General features: G+C 40.4%; 1 protein-coding gene across 1 annotated transcript; it reads right to left on the reverse strand.

Annotated features, from left to right (window-relative positions):
• Positions 1-948: 948 nt before the first annotated feature.
• Positions 949-19,536, reverse strand: ppap2d (phosphatidic acid phosphatase type 2D). Its single transcript, XM_032587235.1, has 6 exons — positions 18,785-19,536; positions 6,616-6,773; positions 6,237-6,523; positions 6,045-6,102; positions 2,580-2,756; positions 949-2,420 (listed from the first exon to the last, which is right to left on the reverse strand). The coding sequence occupies exons 1-6, from the start codon at positions 18,990-18,992 to the stop codon at positions 2,316-2,318; spliced, it is 993 nt and encodes a 330-aa protein (XP_032443126.1). The 5' UTR covers positions 18,993-19,536; the 3' UTR covers positions 949-2,315.
• Positions 19,537-21,397: the final 1,861 nt, after the last annotated feature.

A 21,397-nucleotide genomic window follows, 5' to 3' on the forward strand; every position in this document is an offset into this window, starting at 1 on the left:
CTAAACTTAACACATGGCTATATCGCTTATCACTTCTGCTTTTATGTTTTGTTCCAGCACAGATTTCTTCACTTCCTGCACGGAAGCAATTTAAAAGCTGTTTACTGACTGATGTGCATGAGTCAGTACACAGTTTTAAAGATAATTAAATAAATGATTGAAACCACTGCTGCTCAAGAAAACCAAGAGAGCCTCCACTGGGCATGTATTGTTCAAGTTGGAACAACTCAACGAGACATCCACTAAACCAGAAAATTGTCAATAACCAAATAAATAAATAAAATAAATATTATTTATAAAGCAACAAATTTTGCTCAGATCATTTCTATGTGGGGTTTGTATTTTCTTCTCCCTTTGCATATGAGATTTTTGTTAACTGTAAGCCATCGTTAACATCAACAAAAATGCTTCAAATATTGTCGCTTTGTGTCTAATGAATTTACATACGTGAAGATTTCACTCAATTGCAAAAATTAATCATGTTTTCTAATATATTTTTAATGATTACACCACACAAATTAAGCAGCAAGGACAATACAAACAAACTTAAAACTGCAAAATTGCTGCAACTTTCTAAATTAAACCTTGATAAACAATTTTTTGTTTTTTATTTGTTTCTATATATATAAACAGAATCTCTTTGCTAATCTATGCAGTTTCCAGAGTTTCAAACCTCTTATACTTGACTGAATCTTCACGTACTTAGTACGTAAATTACTAAGTAAATTCACATAAATTAGTTTTTCTGTCATATTAACTGGTATTGTGCTTTCTTGCAAAAAGTGTTTTTTGTTTGTTTTGAAAAGGGTTCTGATTTGCTGTTTCTGATTGGCCCATTGTCTTTGTCTAACACCATATTTTGCAACAGTACCGCAGGCAGACATGGGAAAGAAAATCGTGCTTCACATGTCCTTCTTCCAAAAATAACAGACAGCAGAAAAAGTTGAAAACAGTTGACATTCACTTTAATGGTTTGGTTGGGATTTTTTTTTCCTTTTTTTTTTTTTTTTGAGTACAGTGGTTATTTCTGCCTCTGCGGCATTCACAGATATAGACATAAACAAATAACAATAACTGGGAACGCAACACATATAGCTTTGTGATAATATCTGTGGCTCAGTCTAGTTGTTACAAAAGGCACAAGAGTGACACTCTGCACCTGTACATACACTTACACAAACAAGTAAAATTTGTCCAAGTCTTGGAACTAATACTTTTAAAATTCTGTGGTTCATAAAATGACAGTTATTTACATACAGTTTGCACAATTAGAATCTTAAGACAAAATCATAGTGTATGAGTTTGAAGTTAAGAATAATAAACACTGATTATTCAGTTGTAATAAAACATTTAACATAGATTATAATTAGAAGGTTATCTACGGTCAAGTGCTATTAATTTTGATATACAGAAGAGCAATGTCTCCTGTCTCAGTGGCATAAATCAAGGTGCAGCTTAGAGATTGGAGTCCGGGGCAAAAGTCAGAGGTTACAAAAACTTCAGTCAAGCCTCCACCTTCTGAGAAAAGTGGTTAGTACAAAAAGTGGTGTTGTAGAAGAAAAGCCGAAACCAACTCGGCTACTCCTAAGAGAACGGTAACATTGTATTGTATTGTACTGTATTGCAAACACACTGGGGATTGTTTAGTCAAGGTGATGCCAGGCAGCCTGATGTGGAAGGTGGCCCATCGTAGCACCAGAGGTAAAGATTGTCCCACACTTATGCAAGTGCTCGTTGGTCATCTCTGCTAGTTCTGCTGACTTGTGCAAAGCGCTCTTCACATCTGAAGTGGCTTTGAACCTGCTGGTTCAAAGCTGCTGGTCGATCTTTTCCCAGTTGAACAGAGAAGCAAAAATAAAGAGGAGGTTGGTATTTTCCCATGGATCACTCGTGATCAAAGAGTGATTAGATGTGCTCTGAAAGCCAAGACAAACTCTAAAACCCTCCTCATTGGGGATAAAAAAAAAGACCAAAAAAGTCTAACATTAGCAGCTTATAAAATCATCTTGTAAAATATGTATATATCTTATATTTATATAAAAAAATATCTGAAATATTCATTCTTTTCACTGGGCAGGTTTTACGTACCGCCGTATGAGCCTGTTGTATTTCACGAGTGTGTGAACATGTTACATGAAAGCACATCAGCATGTGAATGAGTATGTCAAGATGTATAAGCTTGCGTTAGATTGTACTCTATCACATCCTTGTCTTGAAATGATTCCCTTACTTTATATACTAATGTTTATCTTTTCAACATCTGTTCTTGCTTTATTGCAGTCCATCCCGTCTTGTTTGTCTCCTGACACCACCTGCTAGCAAACCGTTTGCTGGCTGGACAGTGGACTCTCTAGGCACACGCTTGTTGGAGACATGTCTGAACGGGTGCAGGGCTTGAACATGGACGAGATGTGAAAAGCCTGCAAGCAGAGATTTAAAAAAAAAGCATGTCAGGAGATATACACAAACCCCACATGAGAGAGCAGAGTGAGATGGTGGAACGAGACTACTGTTTAACCCAACACCCCGAAAGGAAACAGAAATTCATCTTGCAAAGGGGAAAGTAACTCTGAACATACCACCCAGTATGCAGTGAGCCCCCCTTGTATGAAGCCAGTGAGGACATCAGTGGGGTGGTGGCGGTAGTCAGAGATTCGGCTCAGGCCTGTGTAGATGGCCAGCATCACTAAGAGGAACTGCACCAGTGGACGCAATAATCGAGCTCCTCGCCATGACAGCCTAGCCTGCAGGTAGAACTGCAAAAAAAGAAGATAAATACTGTTATTATACAATCCTCACACTATTAATATATGCATGTAGATGCTTGTGTGCTAATGCATGCCCCAAACACATAAAACTGTGATTATGTTTAATGACTAAAGTTCTGCAAACGGAGACAAAGTACTTTAAGTGAAAGATGAGCATCCGCTCCATCTGCAACCCAGAGGGAAAACAGAAACTTGGCGTGACTCCATAAACAGTTTTTATGCCGCGTTCCATCCCTACGTTCATCAACCACATCGGCACTAAAGGGAAAATAGAAATTTGCGGCTTCAAAATACATTTAAGTGCGATGTTGAGGCAGGAAGTGCTTTATAAAGTTATCTGAGGTCTGTCTGGGCTTATCAGACAACAGGGCCCACATTCCTCCAGGAAAGTCGACCTTCATTGGGTTTTTCTCAACTTCTACTGTGAGCAGGTGTTACTCCCACTGCTTTATGCACAAGCAGCTGGCTACAGTCCGAGAGGCATGTACCTACAGGCCTGAGCCGTCTACAGATTATTGAAACATTAGCCAATGTGCAAAGCTGTCTGCCTGAACACCTCTTATTATTTTTTTGTTTCCTGTTATTTCTTTTTTCCAGTAGTCCTGTTACAACTATCAACTTCATCACCTGGTAATGGATATGTATGCAGAATAACTGTCAAATTTATGAAAAAAAAAGTATGCAGCCTTCCAGAAACAATATTTTTTAGCTTCTACATCTTTTGTAAAACAATGCACTCTCTACAACAGACTTATAGAAGGTATGCACCTCCACTTCTTCTCCCACAATGGAAATAGGGTTTGATCTAACCCTGTTTCTTCTGAATCTACAATCATCTCCTTTGTTTGGTTCACGTTCAAGATGAGTTGATTGTTCCCACACTATGTCACAAAGCGGTCCGCCAGTTTTCTGGACTCAACTTCTTGTTGATACACCCAACGGCTACAGAATCATCTGAGGATTTCTGCAGATTACAAGAGTTGGACTTGTGCTGGAAGCCTGAAGGGCAGCGAGTGAAAAGGAACGATGAGCGTACAGTTCCCTGTTGTGCTCCTGTGTTGCTGACCACCTGGTTAGGCACTCAGTCCTTCAGTCTCTCAAACTGTGGTCTAGTTGTCAGGTAGTCATTGATCCAGGTGATTGTTGAGGCCTCCACCTGTGTCTTCTAAAGTTTCTGATGGAGCACATCAGACTCAACTGTGTTAAATGCACTGGAAAAATTAAAGACCATGATTTTTCACAATGTTGCCTCCTATTTCCAGATCACAGTGGGTTTGTTGTGCATGATGGCAACTCCAACTCCACGGCAGTAAGCCGTGGAGGGGGGTCCTGAAATGTCTTGTCTGCTTACTCAGATGGTCCAACAGGAGTCTCTCAGCACTTTCATGATGAGGGATGTCAGGGCGACTGGTCTACAGTTGTTGATGACTGATGGGTGAGTTTTCTTCTGTACTGAAACAAGACAGGATGTCTTCCACAACTCTGGAACCTTCTTCTGGGCCAAGCTAAGGTTGAAGAGGTGTTGCAGAATCCCACAGAGCTGCTCTGGGCTTCAGGACTCTGGGGCTGACACCATCTGGACCTGCAGCCTTCTTACGGTTCAGCCTCTCCAGCTGCCTCTTCACCTGACTTCTAGAGACAGAAAAGTGGGAGGGAGAGGCAGAGGGAGCAGCAGCATCTCCGGAATTGCTTGAAAACAAACTTGAGGAAGCAGAGGAGTCTATGACTGAGGTGGAAGATAAAACCCCTGAGGTTTGAAGGGAAAGTTGTGGGTCAATGGAGGGTGAAATGATGAGTTTGTTCCTGAACTGAATCTGAGGAAGAATGCGTTCAGTTCATTTGCTCTTTCCAGACTTCCGTTTATGTAATCCTCCGTTTGCTTGAAGTCTGTGATCTTCTTCATCTCTAACCACACATCTCTGATATTATTCTTTTGTGGTTTTCTCTCTAGTTTCTTCCTGTACACCTCTTTGCTGTCTCTATTCTTTTGTGTACTCTTCAATAATTCCCTGAAGACTCTTTTTCTTCTGCTCAGTAGTTCCTTCAGGCTGGTCACTCCTAGTCTCTATTTAGCCAGAAAGAAATGTTGAAAATTTTACTTTTCTGGCCCCTTTAAAGAAAAAAGTAATTGAAAGTCAGACTTTGTTAGACCATTTGAACCAAACCACTATTTAACCACATTTAGACATCAATAGAGACTTCTTTATGTGAAAGTAATTTTCAACTTTAATTTCTCAACCACAGTTATGGGTTGTTTGGATGGAAGAAAATGTTTTCTATTATGTCAGGGTGACTTCTAAAGGTAGTTGGTAGCACTGGGTTTTATTTAGGCCTATCAAATGATTTTACTGGTAAGAAATAATAAAAAATAAAAAAAACAGGCATATTTTTTTTCCCCATGTCACACATAGACCAGCATAAAGAGCACATCACATAAAATCCCAGTTAGACACACTGAGGCTTTCTTTTCCAGCGGCATAAAGCAAATGAATGAAACATAAGAGGGGCTACTATGTGCATGGAAATATTTAGGTCATCTGAAATGATCAATTATGGATTAATTATGGGTAATACACAAGGAATGTGGACACTGTATGGATGATGACAGGCTTTTGTCTCCCTCTAACTGTCACTTCTCTCTCACAAAGCAGCCATGAGCGCTGGGCAGTGCATTCAAAGGGAGAGAGATGAAGAGATAGGGGGGAGGGGGCTGGAGAAGGGGGTTTAGAGGGTGTCTATTGCTGAAAGAAGCCTGTCGATCTCTCAGCAGGCACTTTCAGCCCTCCACCCCCTCTGCTAAATGAGAACCACAACAAGGCCTCCTCTGTTTGTGGAGTCTCTTCATCTATTCATGTTCCCTGTGGAAAACAGCCTCCCTCGTTCTCCAGCCCCCACCATCTCTCTGTCTCTCCAGTTCTTTCGATCTGAGGCAGGATGCATGTTGGGAACTGCCGCTCTCAAACATCCCCTCCTTCACAATCAGGAGTTAATGTATTAAACAGCACATGCCTGTCGGTGTTTGTTCATCTATGTTGAGTTGATTCATGAATACTCGCAAATTTGGTTCTCTAGCCTCAATGGACCAGTACTTCAAAGTTTTATTTCACTAAAGAGAAAGTTGGAGCTGCAGCACTTAGGGGAAAAAAACACCTTAATAATTGCAGCATATCTGCTCGTAAGTGAAAGTGAAGGTCAGGTTTTGTGATTAGGTTTGTGGTCTGTTCTTTTGAAGGTTTGTGATTAATTTCTTGGAAAATGTGTTTGTAAAGCACTTACTGCCAGATAGAGCATGGTGTACATGGCAAAGGAAGCATGCCCGGAAAAAAAGGATTTCCTGAAAGAGAAGATTAATAAAAGATGTCACATGTTACACATTTACTTCTTGAATTAACTAACACCATAACCCACCCTTAGTTAGCACTTTATCACTGAGCACAAATAAATTAAAGAACAAACATAGACACACACCTTGCCTCTATCACCAACTTGTTATCGCGTGGATTGCATTTGACCTGATTGACGTAGCTGCCAGGAGTGCAGTTAATGGATTCATATGTGATGTTACACACAGAGAGGAAGTATGGCCGCAGGCGCCCCACACTGAGCTTGGCCATGTTTGTGAGAGACTGGCCCACACAACAACCAAACAGGAAGCTTCCCAGTTCCTTGTACAGGCACGACACGTAGCGGTTTCTAACAAAAGCTCGTGAGAGCACGCCTCGAAAACGCACACGGTAGCACTCGCCCAGAGCAATCTGGAACAGAAACAGCAGAAATTGGTTTGTTAATGTCACGCTGGACTACTGCGTGAAAAAAACATGAGGAACTTATGTATGGTCGGCCTTACTGTTAAGCCAGTGATGGCGATGCCACCTGCGATGAGCAGGGTGTCAGGGATGGCCTCCCTCTCCAAGTATGGATAGGTGATGCTGTCGTCTCCGCAGAAAAAGCCTCGTTCATACGGAGTCACTGCCTTCAATTCACATGCAAAAAATGGGATGGAAGCTGATGAGAGAAGAAAAAGAAAAAGGGTGAGGAATGAGAAGCAGCCAAAAACAAAAGATGACTTGATGAATGTCTGAGTTGTGGTTTGTGAATCAAGGATCACAGAAACACAAAGAAGAGAGAGGAGGCAGCCTTGATGCAGACACAGGCTGTTGGCAGCATAAAAGGCTGGCTTTCTCCTGACTTCTGTCATGAGATACAGGTAAAGTAAGGAGCGATATTATGTATCAGGCTTTTGGGTACACAATCTGCTAATAACTGGGGAAAGACATTCCACTCATAGCTGCATCAACCTGGATGCGGCTATTGGGAGCAGGAAGAAGGAAGAGGACTGACAGACAAAGACACGGAAAAATGAGCATGGCACTGGAAAGTTCAGAAGTGGAAAATCAAAAAGAGGAAGGAGGAAGAGGGCATTACAGAGCATAGTAACAAAAACCAGAGAACTTCAGAGAGTAAGAAGAACAATGAGTTCACTCTTCAAAGAGATCTAATTTTATACCAGTAATGAGTAATCATCTAACCTGATTTTTCAACCTGGTAAATGATTATCAAAACAGAGGTCAAAGTCTAACTTTTGTAAAACAGATAGCCCAGTCAGACAGCGAAAGTTAAAAGTAGTGCAAAACTTCAGTGATATGAGAGGCAATTCTGTTTCAGTACACCCCCCCAAACACAAAAAAAATAATGAATGTACTTTTAAACTAACAGCCAGTAACCTTGTAAAGGCTTACCCAGAATCCTCCATTTCTTTATCCCATGTCCCCCTGTGGAATGCAGTGAGAACATGGGACTAATCATTAACCTCTGCCTCTCCCTCTCATCCCAGGCCTGCTCGTTGTTTGGAACGCACCCAGGCCAAAAACACTGCTCCTGCCAGGGAATCTTTCAGACTACGTGACTTTGTAGTGCACAGGATATAAACTTTAAATCCAGGCAAGAGAAACAACAAGCAAACACACCCTCAAACACACAAACAGTGGTCTGGAAACACGTATCTAAGGTTTAAATATAATCCATTTAGCCATTGTCAGGTATTGTATTGTCTTCATTCAGCTCTTTCACGTCTACTCAAGATCACTCTCACTGTACAGATAAACAGTTGCCATGGCAATTATCTTCTGCCACTTAAAATTCTGAATACTCCTGAGACTAAATTCTCATATTGCATGATAACTTGATTTACAAACGTCTGGTACAGTCAAGATTTACTGGTTGAACTCTGTTCAAAGTCAAGTTGCCCTTACAGAAAGACCAAACAGAGCCATGTTTAGGAAGTTTAGCAGGGAAGCAGAGAGGAAAACCCACAGCAGACAGATAGCAGGGGCCATGACGCCAACAAAGAGAGGGAGATAGATAGGAGGCACCTCTCATCTGACCCCAATCTCTCACTCATCTCATTCAGTCACCACATACATACACACACCCCTACACCTCCCACAGGTATCCTTTAATCATTTATGTTCAGCTTTTGTTTTGACGTCTTTGATTTTAAATCATGTAAAGCAAGTCAAAACACAAAGCTTCGACAGTAAATTGATATGGGACTGCATGTACTTTATTCCATATTTAGAAATCTTATAAATCTTGAGATGCAGAGCTGCTTAAAATGTGTAGCGACCACAGAGGTTTTGCAACCCTGACAGACCACACAGAAAAATCTTCCTAATGGTAGGTACAGACATGCTTCACAAAAAGATTCATACAACTTGGACTTCGTTACATTTTATGCTGCAACCACCAACCTTAATGTTGTGTGACAGATCAACTCAAATTAATCCATAACTGTGAATTGGAAGGAAAAAGATAAATAACCTAAAAAAGTTTTTAACAATTAAAGATCTGAAAGCCATGCATTAATATTCTGACCCTCTGAGTCAACTCTATGTAGTACCACCTTCGACAAAAACAGCTTAACGTAATTCTCTTGGGGTATATTTTTACCGGCTTTGCATATCTGGACACTAACTTTTATATCTTGTGATTTCATGTAAAATAGAAATTGAGTGAAAAGTTTATAAACAGTAATTTTCAAGTATTGCAAAAGATTCTTAATTGGATTTCGGTCTCAACTTGGGAGTTTCGTCTGGGCCGTTCTAATACATGAACATGCTTTGATCAAAATCCTTTGTAGCTCTGACTGGATGTTTGATGTTGTCCTGCCTAACGATGAACCTGCATTCCAGTCTCAAGTCTGATAAAGCTTTTTACAAGTTTTCTTTCAGTGATTTAACTCAATTCAACTCTGACCAACTTCCCTGTTCCAACAGAAGAAGGGTATCCCAAGAGCAAGATGCTGCCACCAAGTTTTACCATAGAGATTGTGGAATTCAAGTTATGCGCTGTGTTAAGTTACGCAACAAAGTAACAAAACCAAATGTAAAAATATTCATGAATTTGTTTTGCAGATAATATATCCTAAGAGGCATTAGTGTTATAGAAAATGTTATATTAAATAGTAGACTTCTAATTATTGGAAACTGAAACAGGAAACTGTTTGAGAAAGGGTGTCCTGCATGCTTTTTGCTATTGGAAATGTATATTTAATTCAGACATTTCAGTGTGTGTTTCTCTGTTGCAGTTTAATCTACAACAGTCCAGCTTAAAACAGTAATTTGTATCACCCAACAGTTCACAACAATTTGCTATGCTGCTAAAAATGTTTTAAAGGATATTTGGGTACAGGATTTGTCCTCTAAGTCACCATTTGAACATAACTGACATATGTTAAGGATAACTGAGGCAGTTTTGTGACAAACAGAGACAGAGGCTTTTTGCTTGTCCATGAAATCCATTAACATCCCCTTTCGGACGCCTCATCGGGTTTTACGATAGAGCCAGTCCTTTCTCAGCAATCAATATGTTGCTGCATTGACAGAGAGATAATGGATAGGCCCACCATTAGGGTCCAAACACGGTGCTGTTACAGAACGAACATGGACTTTTTAAGGGATCATTTTCATTGCTCAGTGTCTAATGGGACCCATGAAATGCTGAGCCAGACAGAGGTATGTTTTATCAACCAGTGAGTGGCAATGAAAATGGCTTGTGCTACAGCCCTGTTTTTGCGTATGGTGCAACTTGCCTCTAATATACATTAAACAGTATTAACAGTAACATGACGCAAGTCACTCCGGCTTCAAAACAACTACAAAACTTACCTTTATCATCAGGTGAATCACATTAAAAATTAGTTGATCAATAAAAAAAGAACATAAACCAAATCCACAGGCCTAGCTGCACATTACAAACTCTTGCTTGCTTTGCAGCTACACAACCTGTTTTCACAACAAGACACAAAAACCCTCCAGAGACTGTCACATCATCTGTCAGGCAGTTGTGAGCCAACCTCTGCACCTGGCCTAGACATGCTTAAAAGAAAGCCAGAACAGGAGGGCCTGCGAGGAAACCGAGAGGAGGCAGAGAAATGGTTCAGCTCAAACAGCCGAACCAAAATGTGCTGCTCTCTGGGCCTGGGTTCAGAGCCAGAATTCTTTCAAATAGTCAAAAGGGACAGAAGAAAAGAGGGGGAAAAGGGAGGGGAGACAAGCCTCATTCTGAGAAACTCTTCTGGTTCTAATTTACACATCTATGACCACGGTGCAGAATGAGCTCACTGTGAGAGGAGAAAAACAACAACCAACAACAAGAAAATAACAAGGAAGTAATTAAAGATTGCGAGCAAAAGCAAGTAAATTATAGTTATTCCCTGTCATGGAGTGTCAAAGTAAAAACAGGCTAAAATGGGCAGTCAGGGGAAAGATTATTGATGATTTGGGCAGTAATGCTTGTGTGAGAGAACAATTCAATAGACAGAGTAATGAAAGATGCAACAAGGGCTTCTCCAAGAGGAGCAGCACACGGAGGCGATTAGTGGCGGTTCTGGAATGTGAGGGTCAGGGATCTGGGCTCTGCTGGGACCCGCTCTGTAAACACGACCCCGCCTCAACTAAGAGAATACCCCTCACATGCCTAAAGAGATTCATATACACTTTAAAACCCACAATTACATACAAATAAGCCTAAACCCACATACTAATAGACAACTAAACACACCACCAGAGCAGAAAGGGAAAAGAATAACTCAGAATTAAAACAACTCATCAAAATATACAATGCCAAAGGAATAATTAAAAAATACAGGGACAAACTGTACATTCAAAAGGCTCTTACAAAATCACATGCCTAGATAACCTTGGTGTATTCTGCTTCTGTTATACAGTCTATTCAACCTCATAGATAAGGGACACAGCCTAAAGCTAGATCTAAGCAGCAGTAATGGCCACCCATATTATAGCACCCAATAGCACAGGCTTGGATCAGCTTTTGCCCTTTGACAGAAGTGAAGGACACACAATTAGTGACCTGTCAACACAGGTCTATCTGGCCTGCAGCTTGGGACTGAGCTATGCAGCCACCCCAACAGATGGTCCATCTCCTGTTTACCTTTGACCAGCTTACATGCACCAACGTATTCTACATAAATCTTCAAGCTGCTTATTTTTCTTCTAGTCAACCCTTTCAAAAGAGGAAGAAAAATGCTGGATATGCGTTGACATATTCTGAGGCTTTTGTGGGCACAATAATCCCCAGTAACAATGTAAGGAGCAGCCTGATGTCTTCCCTAATATGCCAATAAACAGCAGTGAGGGTTTTGCTTGTGATGCCAGAAAACTGGCATCCAAGTAATCTCTATAAAGTCTGAGCTAGATCTTTTGTGGCAATGTGAGAAATTATGTTTCACTCTCACCACCAATTAAAGCCCAACGACATTATGCAATTGCCAGTAGACAATGTCTTGCCCTGTTCTTTCTTGGTGACCCAGTTCAGGTGATGGACAGGGAGGAGAACAATTAAACTCCTGCTGCACTGACACATTCTCTGCTTTCCCTTCTGATGTATTTTGTCTGCCCCAATGGCACCACAAAGAGATTTATCACTGAAGAACAAAGAGGTCTGAGAAGTCACAACAGACTCATATCCTGAACCCTAAGATACCATCAACGTCTTCTGCAGCTGGACCCAAAGCAAGAATTCCCCCCTGCCTCATTTATCATCATGCATCTTATGGAGACAGAAAAATGCCCAGAGAAAGACAGTGATTCAGCTCAAAGCACCAGTCTAGCTAAAAACAATGATATCATTGACTTAAATCAATAAACAGACATACAACAAAAATAAACCACATCTATTTCTACCTGGATTTAACTTGAATTATTTTAAAAAAAATTCTACCAGGAGAAAATTCATGCCCTTCAACACCTTTATTGTTGCCACTGGCCAGAGGAGACATGCTAGCCACAACTGCTTCTGTTCTCTTCACACTTCAATGCCTGGCTTCCTGGAGACCAGTTTCGGAGCTAAGGGTATGAGTGGAGTGTCTTGCATGTCTGTCTTATTCAGCAGGAACAAAAGGGACATGTTCCAGTTGTATGCACCTTGGAAACCTTCAAGGTGTTCTTTGGAGGGCTTTTGTGGTGAGAGGGTAAGGGTGCACACAGAAAGGTGAATGGTGGCAATGTGAAAAAAGGACAAGATGGTGGATTGGATTCCAGAAAATGCGTTTATTATGGAGCTGACAAGAAGTGATGGTACTATATATTTGGAAACAGGTATATAGTACCTGTGGATGGGTATTATGTTGGTCAGGTCTGATTTAAAAGGAAACTTGCTAGAACAAAAACTTCCGACTAGAGCCAAAAGTGGACTGCATGCCTTATGTTGACCTGAAATCAAATGCAGCTTTGTGAAAAAGTCACAAATCAAAAGAAGAAATGGTTGGACTTTCTTGGTACACCAGCATGTTGACTCAGACAGAAACTTGATGAGTTTACACAGACCTAGTGACATTTTGGCTATTAGCAGCGTTACACTCTTCAGGGTTCATCTGACCTGACCAGAGATAGTGATTGTGAGGGAAGGACAAACCAGTGGCATTGGATAAGTAGTTGTTGTGTCTTATCTAAGAGGTCTATGAAGGTTATTTTCAAAGGAGGAGAGCAATTCTTGCGTGTCAACAGAAGAATTGACACCTGGGTGTGGTGATTTAAAGGGAAAAACATACTTTACAATAAACATTACACATTTCTTGATGGTGAGAGCAAAGTTTGTTTAAACAGAAGAAGAAAAGCCTTTACTTTTAAAACACTCAAAGGCAGTGCTATTGTTTGTAATCAAAGTCAGGTGGAAAACTTGGTGGAGACCCCTCTCCAGACCGATTCCAACTAACGAGCGCTGAGGTTTGAAATGCTGCACAGATCTTCATTCACTCATTAAGGCTAATACCAATAAACCACCAAAGGCATTTATGGAACTGTCATCTAGATTGCAGCTGTCTCATTAAAATTACATTTGAAGCTTTCGGCAGCCAAAATTGTTTTCTGAGTATTCCTTCCTGAGATATAAACAGACAGCTGTGTGTAGGATCCCACAGGTACCCAAGGGTTGAACCTTTGCCCCGTATTGTAGATCTTCATCTTGTATCCTTCCATATCCCTCCCAAAGGATGTCGACTCATTCCGGCTTTCACTCGCCCCTCAGCCTTTAGGCAACTGAGACATTTCTCAGTCCTGTAACATACTAACAGAAGAACGAAGCAATACACTAAAGTGCAGTGCAGTGGATGGTAGTCTTTCTGGAGAAAGGAACTCTTAATGGATTTCTGAACCCTGACCTTGCTATCAAGTGGAAAGAAGATGCATTAATACACTAATAAGAGGCAGTATGCAAAGTCACTTCTTCCACTGACTAATGATTTGACTGAGCCACTTTTTAATAGCTCTCCATCTGTCAGCCCCAGAGTGACGCCAGTTTGTTCCATAACTTCAGGGAGTCAGGGCCCAAGACGTTCAGAAAAACAGGACCGGTGAATTTGTCAACAAACAGCAAGCACATGGCCGCTGTAGTAGCGTTGGAATTAGAAGCCATATGACTCATACACTTTTACACACACGCACACACTCGCTCACGCCCGCGCACCCCCGTACGCGCACGCACACCCAATTACACACATTGCAAACTATTTAATATTCCTGGGCAGGCACACGCAAACGTGCTGTGACGTGTTGGCCTCCAGCCGTCTTACTCACTCGGCAGCTTTCTCTGTCAAAAGACGAGGAATAAAACCTTCTAACATAAACCCGCCCAAAACACATGGAGATGTGTAAAAAAACAGAACACATTTAGACCACTGATTTTACATTTGGGACACTTGAACTGCTAAAATAAAGTTTGCTTGAAGCTAAGAGAGGGACAAAGAATTTGTTGTGTAAGTGGAGATACGGTCGAATGAACAAGCTCTGCTTGAATCCTGATTTCTATCATAGATACTAGCCATCTACGGTCGCAGCATGCTGCTTCACGTCTTGGAACCCGATCTTGCTTTCCACAATGATGATAATCTCAATATAGCTTTTTTTTTACTCTTCAGCTGGGGTACACATTCTGCTGTAAAACTGGTTGCTTGTTAAATTACCTTTCATTTTGTGAATCTGTTAGTTCAGTAACTACGAAAAACCACAACCATGTCTTTTTCTGTACTTCTGCCTCTTGTGCGTATCAAATGTGTGAAAACAACACAGTTCAGTGTTTAACCTCTAGAAAAAGGTCAAGCCTAAAGGCATTCCTATTGGTCCAATATAAGCTTAGAGGAGGTCTCCTAATGCCACCTTCATATATTGCCCAATTATCCTTGAATTATCCTTGTGAGACTCAATAACAGTCTCACTGTTATTGAGTCATCACCCCTTTATTGGGGTTATGACAGGGAGAAGAACACCAGGTGGAAAGCTGTGAAAAGACAGGAAGACCTGTCCACGCTTGCTCTTCAGAAATGACAAACACCCAAAATCTGCTGACCTCTCACAGTTTGGACCCTAAATCTTAGTCCCGGCCACAGGGCGCAGATTTTGTCAGCTCTGTTTTAGTCTGAACCCCACAGTCTCACCAGGAATGCATATACTTAAGCACACAAGCAAACACTTGACTAAACTCAGGCATTTGCATTCTGCAGCTTACACAAGGAGAGCCGAGCTGATCCAGAACAATCCATCTTTGTGAAGCAAGCATTATGTGCATGTCTTTGCGGCCTGTAACTAGCCCTGCCTTATAACTGAAGAATAACAATTTTCAACAAACCTGGTGTTGAGTAAGAATCAGGTAGACGGTGTCAAAGCCTTCGCTTATTTTGTCAATAACCCTGAAGACTAAAAATGTGACCACATCATAGAAACTTTATGTTGCAGCATTGAGCTAAACGTTAGAAGAAAAGCTCCAAAAGCCTCAGAAGATTTAATCACTCTTCAGGTGATCACGTAATTATGATGACGCCTCAGGGTGAAATTCCCCCATCCAAAGCATGAATAATACTCCAGGTCAACTGTCTGTGAAGATCTAACGAATGTGTTTAAGGGGGATTTTTTTTTTTTTTTTGTCAGCGATAAGCAGGTTGTGAAATGAAGAGTCCGATTCATTTCCAATAAATGGGGCCATTCACTTCCAAATGCCAACAGACGAGCCAAAGTTCAGCAACAGCTGTCAGCAAGCATGCTAGATACTAGAACAAAGACAAGGATGAATCAAACAGATGGCAGACTGTAGGGCTAATAATATTAATTATTACCAATTGTATGTTATGGTGTGGTGATTTGAAGGCTGTCACTTCAGCATGCAAAGAATTTGCAACTTCAAGAGAAGAGGTCGCACTGTGGATCCAATGCAAGTCAAGAAAAACACACTTTAATGCATTTTACTAAATCTTTGTAGCAGTTTATCCAATAGAGCGGGGGCTTTAAATAGATTTTACTGATGCTCACTCAAAGATTTTTTCCTCCTAAATATATCCAGTCACATTCATGAAAGGGGAATACTCATTCCAAACAGGCTTGTTTTTCACATTAATAGTACCTTTGAAAAGCACAATGTTTAAGCAGATATTCTAATTATTTTAGTTAATCTCACATTTGTATATTAAAAATATTGTTTCATTGGTCTGATGTAATATTCTAATTCTAAATGCCATGTTTTCATTAGCTGTAAGTGAAAAATCTTCATAATTAACATAAATAAAGGCCTGAAAACATCAGTCAGACCGCAATTGTTCTACATAATGTGTAAATAGAGTTAAATAAAGAATAAATAGAGAATAAATAAACTTTCCAATGATATGCGGGCTTGTATAAATACAGTTTGGAAGCATGGCCAGTACTGACCAAGAAAAACCCAAATACCAGATAAAAATGTATTCTGATAGGTCACTCTATAAATAGTAATTTACTTTTAGAGCCACATATGATATGATTAATTACAGTCAACACAGCAATGAGAGTGTGTTTAATATCACAAATTGCAAACGACTGATTTAACGCATTATTTGCGGGGCTGTAGAAGTCCACCTGCCATGATTACCATCCACTCTGGCCACAAATAATAAACGTGTCTTAGTGATCACAACCAGAAGGTTCAGGAGGAGAGATAGGGACATTGTGGTGATGGAAAAACAAGGAGAGGACAGACAAAAATGTGGGGTAATCATAATCAAATACAACATTCACCAATTATGTCGCAAAGCTATGTTTTCTGACATTTGATCTTGCTTCCAAACACTTGAATCTCATCTGGTGAAATTGTTTCTCTTTTTCAGTAATAAAGGTAAAAGATGAAAAAGGCACAACAAATATAAAGTACCTGCTTTTTGGAAAGCATAAATCTAAATGTGTTGGTCAAATTGTTTCTACCACGTTTACATGCAAGTTATTTTAACTAATACAAATAGAGAAGATTTGTACACTTCAACACCTGTTGACTTTATTTTTCTATGGACACAAAATCCTTCATGTCTACATACTAGTGAATCTGTCAAACTATGATAACATTCCTGTGCTCTACATTTAGATTAGGATACATATGTTGTTAAGTTTTGTTGTTGCAAAGTTTACTACTCTGGTCTCTCTCCAAACAAATGACACAGATTTTACACTGTAAAACTAATCCTAGCCCATGAAGAAAATGTATTCTTCCCAAAGGAAGGCTGCAACAAAGCAGCAGATACAAAGTCTGTGCAGCATTTCATTTTTCTAAGAAGTCCAAGTATGGATCTGGGAATTATGCTACATCCAATTTATGCTGCAATTTTTCTGCAGCAAGTTGCTGTCTACCAGACATCAATATGAGGTTCTGATACATATCAGAACCTCATATTGTACATGGTTCTGATATGATAGCCCCTTGATAGCCTCAAGGGGCTCTTTTGGATTGAGTCCCTTGAGGCTCAATCCAAAATTTTTAAGAATAAAAGAGGTCAAGGAAAGAAGCTCTGCGAGAATGAAAGCTGCATGATCACTTGGAGTTTTAGTAGAACTGACCTTTCCTCTACTCAGTGACGATGACAGGTGTCCAACCACTTTCGGAACCAGCAACCATAGCTGTTAAGAAGTGTGCTAAGTGAAAAGCTAATTGCATACCTTTAGGGTTAAGAATTGTGTGTCACTGAATCTAAGAGCCTCACAAAGCAGTTTTGTTTGTCTCTTTATTTTCTACACTTCAACTGCCAACGAGCAGACCCGTTGGTCTGCCTTGACGGGTTCTACCTCTCCCGTGTTTGCTAGTTAAACGAATCAACACTTACTCACACAACATCAGTTCTCTGTTCCCTGTGTTTGTCACAAAGAAATGCATAAACCGATCTACCCTTTCAATCTTTAGAATTTACCAAATAGCACTCAACCACTCCAAGGTTAAGATTCAACACAGAGCAAAGTTTTAAACCAGCTTGAAATGCATCCTTAAAACTTTTACTCGTGTTCTCGTAAACATCAGCCATGTAATCATATTTATTAGTAATAGGAATAGTAACCTAAAGAAGTATTTCATCAAGATTTATCAAAGGAATGAAACTTTAAAAAACACTGACATTACATTATTATATTTTGTGTCCAGTTGAACAAACTTACTCTAAGTTTGATGCAGCATTCTCACATTAGTATTTGCTTTATATCCTTTCAACAAATGCTTGAAAAGTTTAGTTCAGTCTAAGTACAACAATAATAGTTCTGATTATGTGGCTTTTAAGACTGCTACAACAGCCTCATCACCTGTGCTCTTCCAGCCAAACATAACAGCAATGAATCTTGATCCCATCAACAGAAAGATCCTAAATAAACACATCTGCTTGTACACGTAGATTGGTATTACAACTATGACTGTTTACATTTGTTATTTTGTCTGAACATGAAGCAGGCAATGGTTTCTGTTTCGAGACAAGATAGGTATGCTAGAACATTAATAAGGAAAATCATTGTTTGTTGTTATTTGCTTCCTAGGTAAGGCTATTATAGTTTGACATCCACATTTCATAATAGCTCATTTCTACTGTTCCCATATCACAATTATGCCCTGGCAGAGGTTCCCCAATTATTATATTGGTATTAAGAATTCTTTTTGTGCTTCTGCCAGCTAATTTATCACATAATAAGCCTACAAAATTTTTCAGCTGTGCATGGTAAATTACTTGGGGATAACGTTCAGTAATCCTGCAGTGAGACAGGCTAAAGAGCTCGGTGAGGAGGGGTAATTTTCAGCACGAGAACACAAGCACGAGGCATGTTTTCATCCTAATTCCCACGTTCTTGTCCCGGGGACTTTGTGGGGTTGCTATGGGAACAGATGAATTCTCGGGACAGCTCTGCTGCTGCCAGATGACCACCCCCATCCCACCCCTTACCCCTGCCTGCGCCGTACCTCCCTCCCTCTTTCTCCCCCAAGTGAGTTTTCTTCCTCTTGGAACATTTTCCACGTCTGGAACTTCTGGAAAACAGTTTTGCAGCTGTGTTAACTTTACCAAATTTCCATTTGATGTTGCTTTCCTTTCTCCCTGAAAAGCAACTTTATTCCTAACATGCATGTGAGAATGTTTGAAAAGAGAGAAAGTTGATCATCAAATGCATGTTTTAAAACGGTCTACGAAAGCAGTGACTTCTTTAGGTTTATGAGTTAGACTTGAATAAATTGCTTACCAACACAGAGACATATAACATCCAAGCCGACAAGCATCTTCCGTTTGGTACAGAACGAGCCCTGGTCTTCGGGCTGGGTGAGGAAATGTATCCCTGCGCCGTTCTCCCTCCCTTCCCCGGAGCCTCCGCTGTCAGCCAACCGCAGCTGCAGCTCCGCGTCCCGGGGCAGCGTGCTGCAGTGAGTCCCGCTTGAGTTTAACTTCTGCATGTCTGGTAAAGTTTTTTTTTATGTATATGCGTAGGTATAACTTTTTTTTTAAAAGTTGAAGACAAAATAATTGAAGTCCTGTCGCAACTAGTCGGCGAGTGAAGAAAATTCCCCAAACTGTTCAGTGCGTCCGTCGGTGCAACAGATCCATGTCAGCTGAAGTTTGACAGCAGCAGACCTCGGTCACCAACTGATCGACCGCTCCCCTTGAGGCAAAGTTTGTCATCAATAAGAAGTACAGGACGTGGGTAAAAGAAGCTGAGGAATCAAGCAGAGACCTGGAGGGAACAGTACTCTCTAGATTAAGTTCACAACACATTTCTGAGTAGAAGCATGTTGTTCTGCTCTGTCCCTTGAATCTTAACGAGTTGAAGTTCTCACAGTGCTCCTCCCCTTTTATTTTGTTGGGCTCAAAACCCAATTACTGCTCATACCTGTTTTCTGTGAATTGTTGCAGCTCTAGGTCTGAAATCGAAAGGGGTTCTGTCTGCAGACCCTGAAAGTCGATGCGTATTGATCAGACTGTAACCCACATGTTACCCCCACCCCTGACCTCCCTGCTGTTTGTCTGCTTCCATCCACTCAGATATTTCCTGAGGCGTTAAACTGTCCCACCCAGGTCAGGACGTGCCCCACTTACAGCTCCTGTTCTGTTCCACTAACAAACTCATAAAAGGACACTTTGTTTACAGCACATCGTTCAACTATGCTGTTCCTAATATCCAAGTGGCTGCTAAGCTGCGCTGTTCTGTACTGCAGTTGAGGAAAGAAGCCACTTTTTACGGTAAAAATGGTATGTTCTTTCACAGATGTCTCCAATAAATAACAGAGTAAATATAAAAAGCTATCCTGAAATGGTGATTGCATTTATTGAGGGGAAAATAAACAAACCAACACGATCCTATGTGGAATTTTTCCCCCCACTTTGTTTAATCGTTAATTAATATGATTAGCATTTTTTTTTTCTGTTTTGTTTCACTTTGACCAGCCACACCCAGGCCCGTTTACTGCCTGACTTGTGAAATCATGAAACCCCTTTAGCAGAAACAACATGATTAACACACTTCAGTCTGGAAGGAGCACAAAGCTATTTCAGAGACTTATGAGAGTCCAGGGAATCAAAGTGAGAGCGATTATCGTCAAATACGTACTGAGCCACCCAACCAAAATTACTCCATGGCGCATTGACAACTCATCCAGGAACAGCTCAAAATTAAGAATCACACTTGGCATAATTGGCATTCAGGGAGCAGTTACTTGGAAAATCCACCACTGACTAAAAAAACAACAGCAATCGGTCTTAACATTTATTTTGCATAAAAATATATCTTTATGATGTCTAGGAACTTTGACATCATCAACACACAGCAGGTCATAATTTTTGAAGGTCTGTCCCAATATACATATGTGATCAAACTAACATGGCATTTTTTTTAAAAAAGTACATGGCAGAAAGAGCTAAACATGTCTTTTGCAGAATGATGGCCTGGGGCTTTGCTGCTTCAGGAACTATGACTGATGGGAACCAAAAACAGGATTTTTTTAGACTCGCATAGTCTGATGTCTGATGTCTGAAGTCTGATGTTAAATCTGATTAAGATGCTCTGGCATGACCTTAATTAAGCCATCCATTCTCTAAAACCCTACAAAGAGACTGAATTAAAACAATTCTGCAAAGAAGAGTGGACCAAAAATCCTCCCTGGGTCTGAAACTTGAGTTCTCAAGACCAATATTCTAAAACTTTTAATGTCTCTGCTTCAGCATAAGGAAACCCTTATGAAGACTCGGTAGAACCTGACTGCATGTTCTGGAGTAAGGTTAATGGCTGATGTTTCTACCAAGAGGGGTACAACCAGGTACACATAGGACCACATTAGTTCATATGTGGATTTTCCACTTTCTTTACCTGCTTGTTCCTTGAAGAAATGAGAGAGCCATGAGCTCATCTAGTGGTCAGTGGCTGAGAGGCAGAGTACACCTTGAACAGATTGCCAGGTCATCACAGGGAAACGGGGACAAGCATTCACACTCATATATCTTGGCAATTAAGAGGTGACAGCAAACCTTACTTTCATATTTTTAGAATGTGAGAGGGAGCCAGTATACTGAGAAAGAAGAAAGTTGTCTGGTTAGGATGTGACCCTAAGACCTCCTTCTTCCTGCCGAATAACCATTCAGCAAAAACTAAAAAGTATTATTGAAAAATTATCTTCTGTACATGCTCTGGTTATCTTTGTTATTTAATTTTGTTAACCAAGACATGCTAATTGGTTTTGGATGGTTTTCCTCATGCACAGAGATCTGAAACTTACTGTGTCTGCATACAAGAAAATACATGATTTCATTTCCATTGCCAGTAAAGATTCTGTAATTACTTATGGATGACAAATTTATTTTCACTTTT

The sequence above is a fragment of the Xiphophorus hellerii genome, chromosome 16 (assembly GCF_003331165.1).
Source record: "Xiphophorus hellerii strain 12219 chromosome 16, Xiphophorus_hellerii-4.1, whole genome shotgun sequence".
Classification (NCBI taxonomy): domain Eukaryota; kingdom Metazoa; phylum Chordata; class Actinopteri; order Cyprinodontiformes; family Poeciliidae; genus Xiphophorus; species Xiphophorus hellerii.

Coding starts and splice junctions, on each gene's coding strand:
- ppap2d (XM_032587235.1), bottom strand. CDS start 18,992: ATGCAGAAGTTAAACTCAAGCGGGACTCACTGCAGCACGCTGCCCCGG. Junction 6,774..18,784: donor TGTTATATGTCTCTGTGTTG/GTAAGCAATTTA, acceptor TTCTCTCATCAG/CTTCCATCCCATTTTTTGCA. Junction 2,757..6,044: donor ACACCATGCTCTATCTGGCA/GTAAGTGCTTTA, acceptor CTTTTTTTGCAG/TTCTACCTGCAGGCTAGGCT.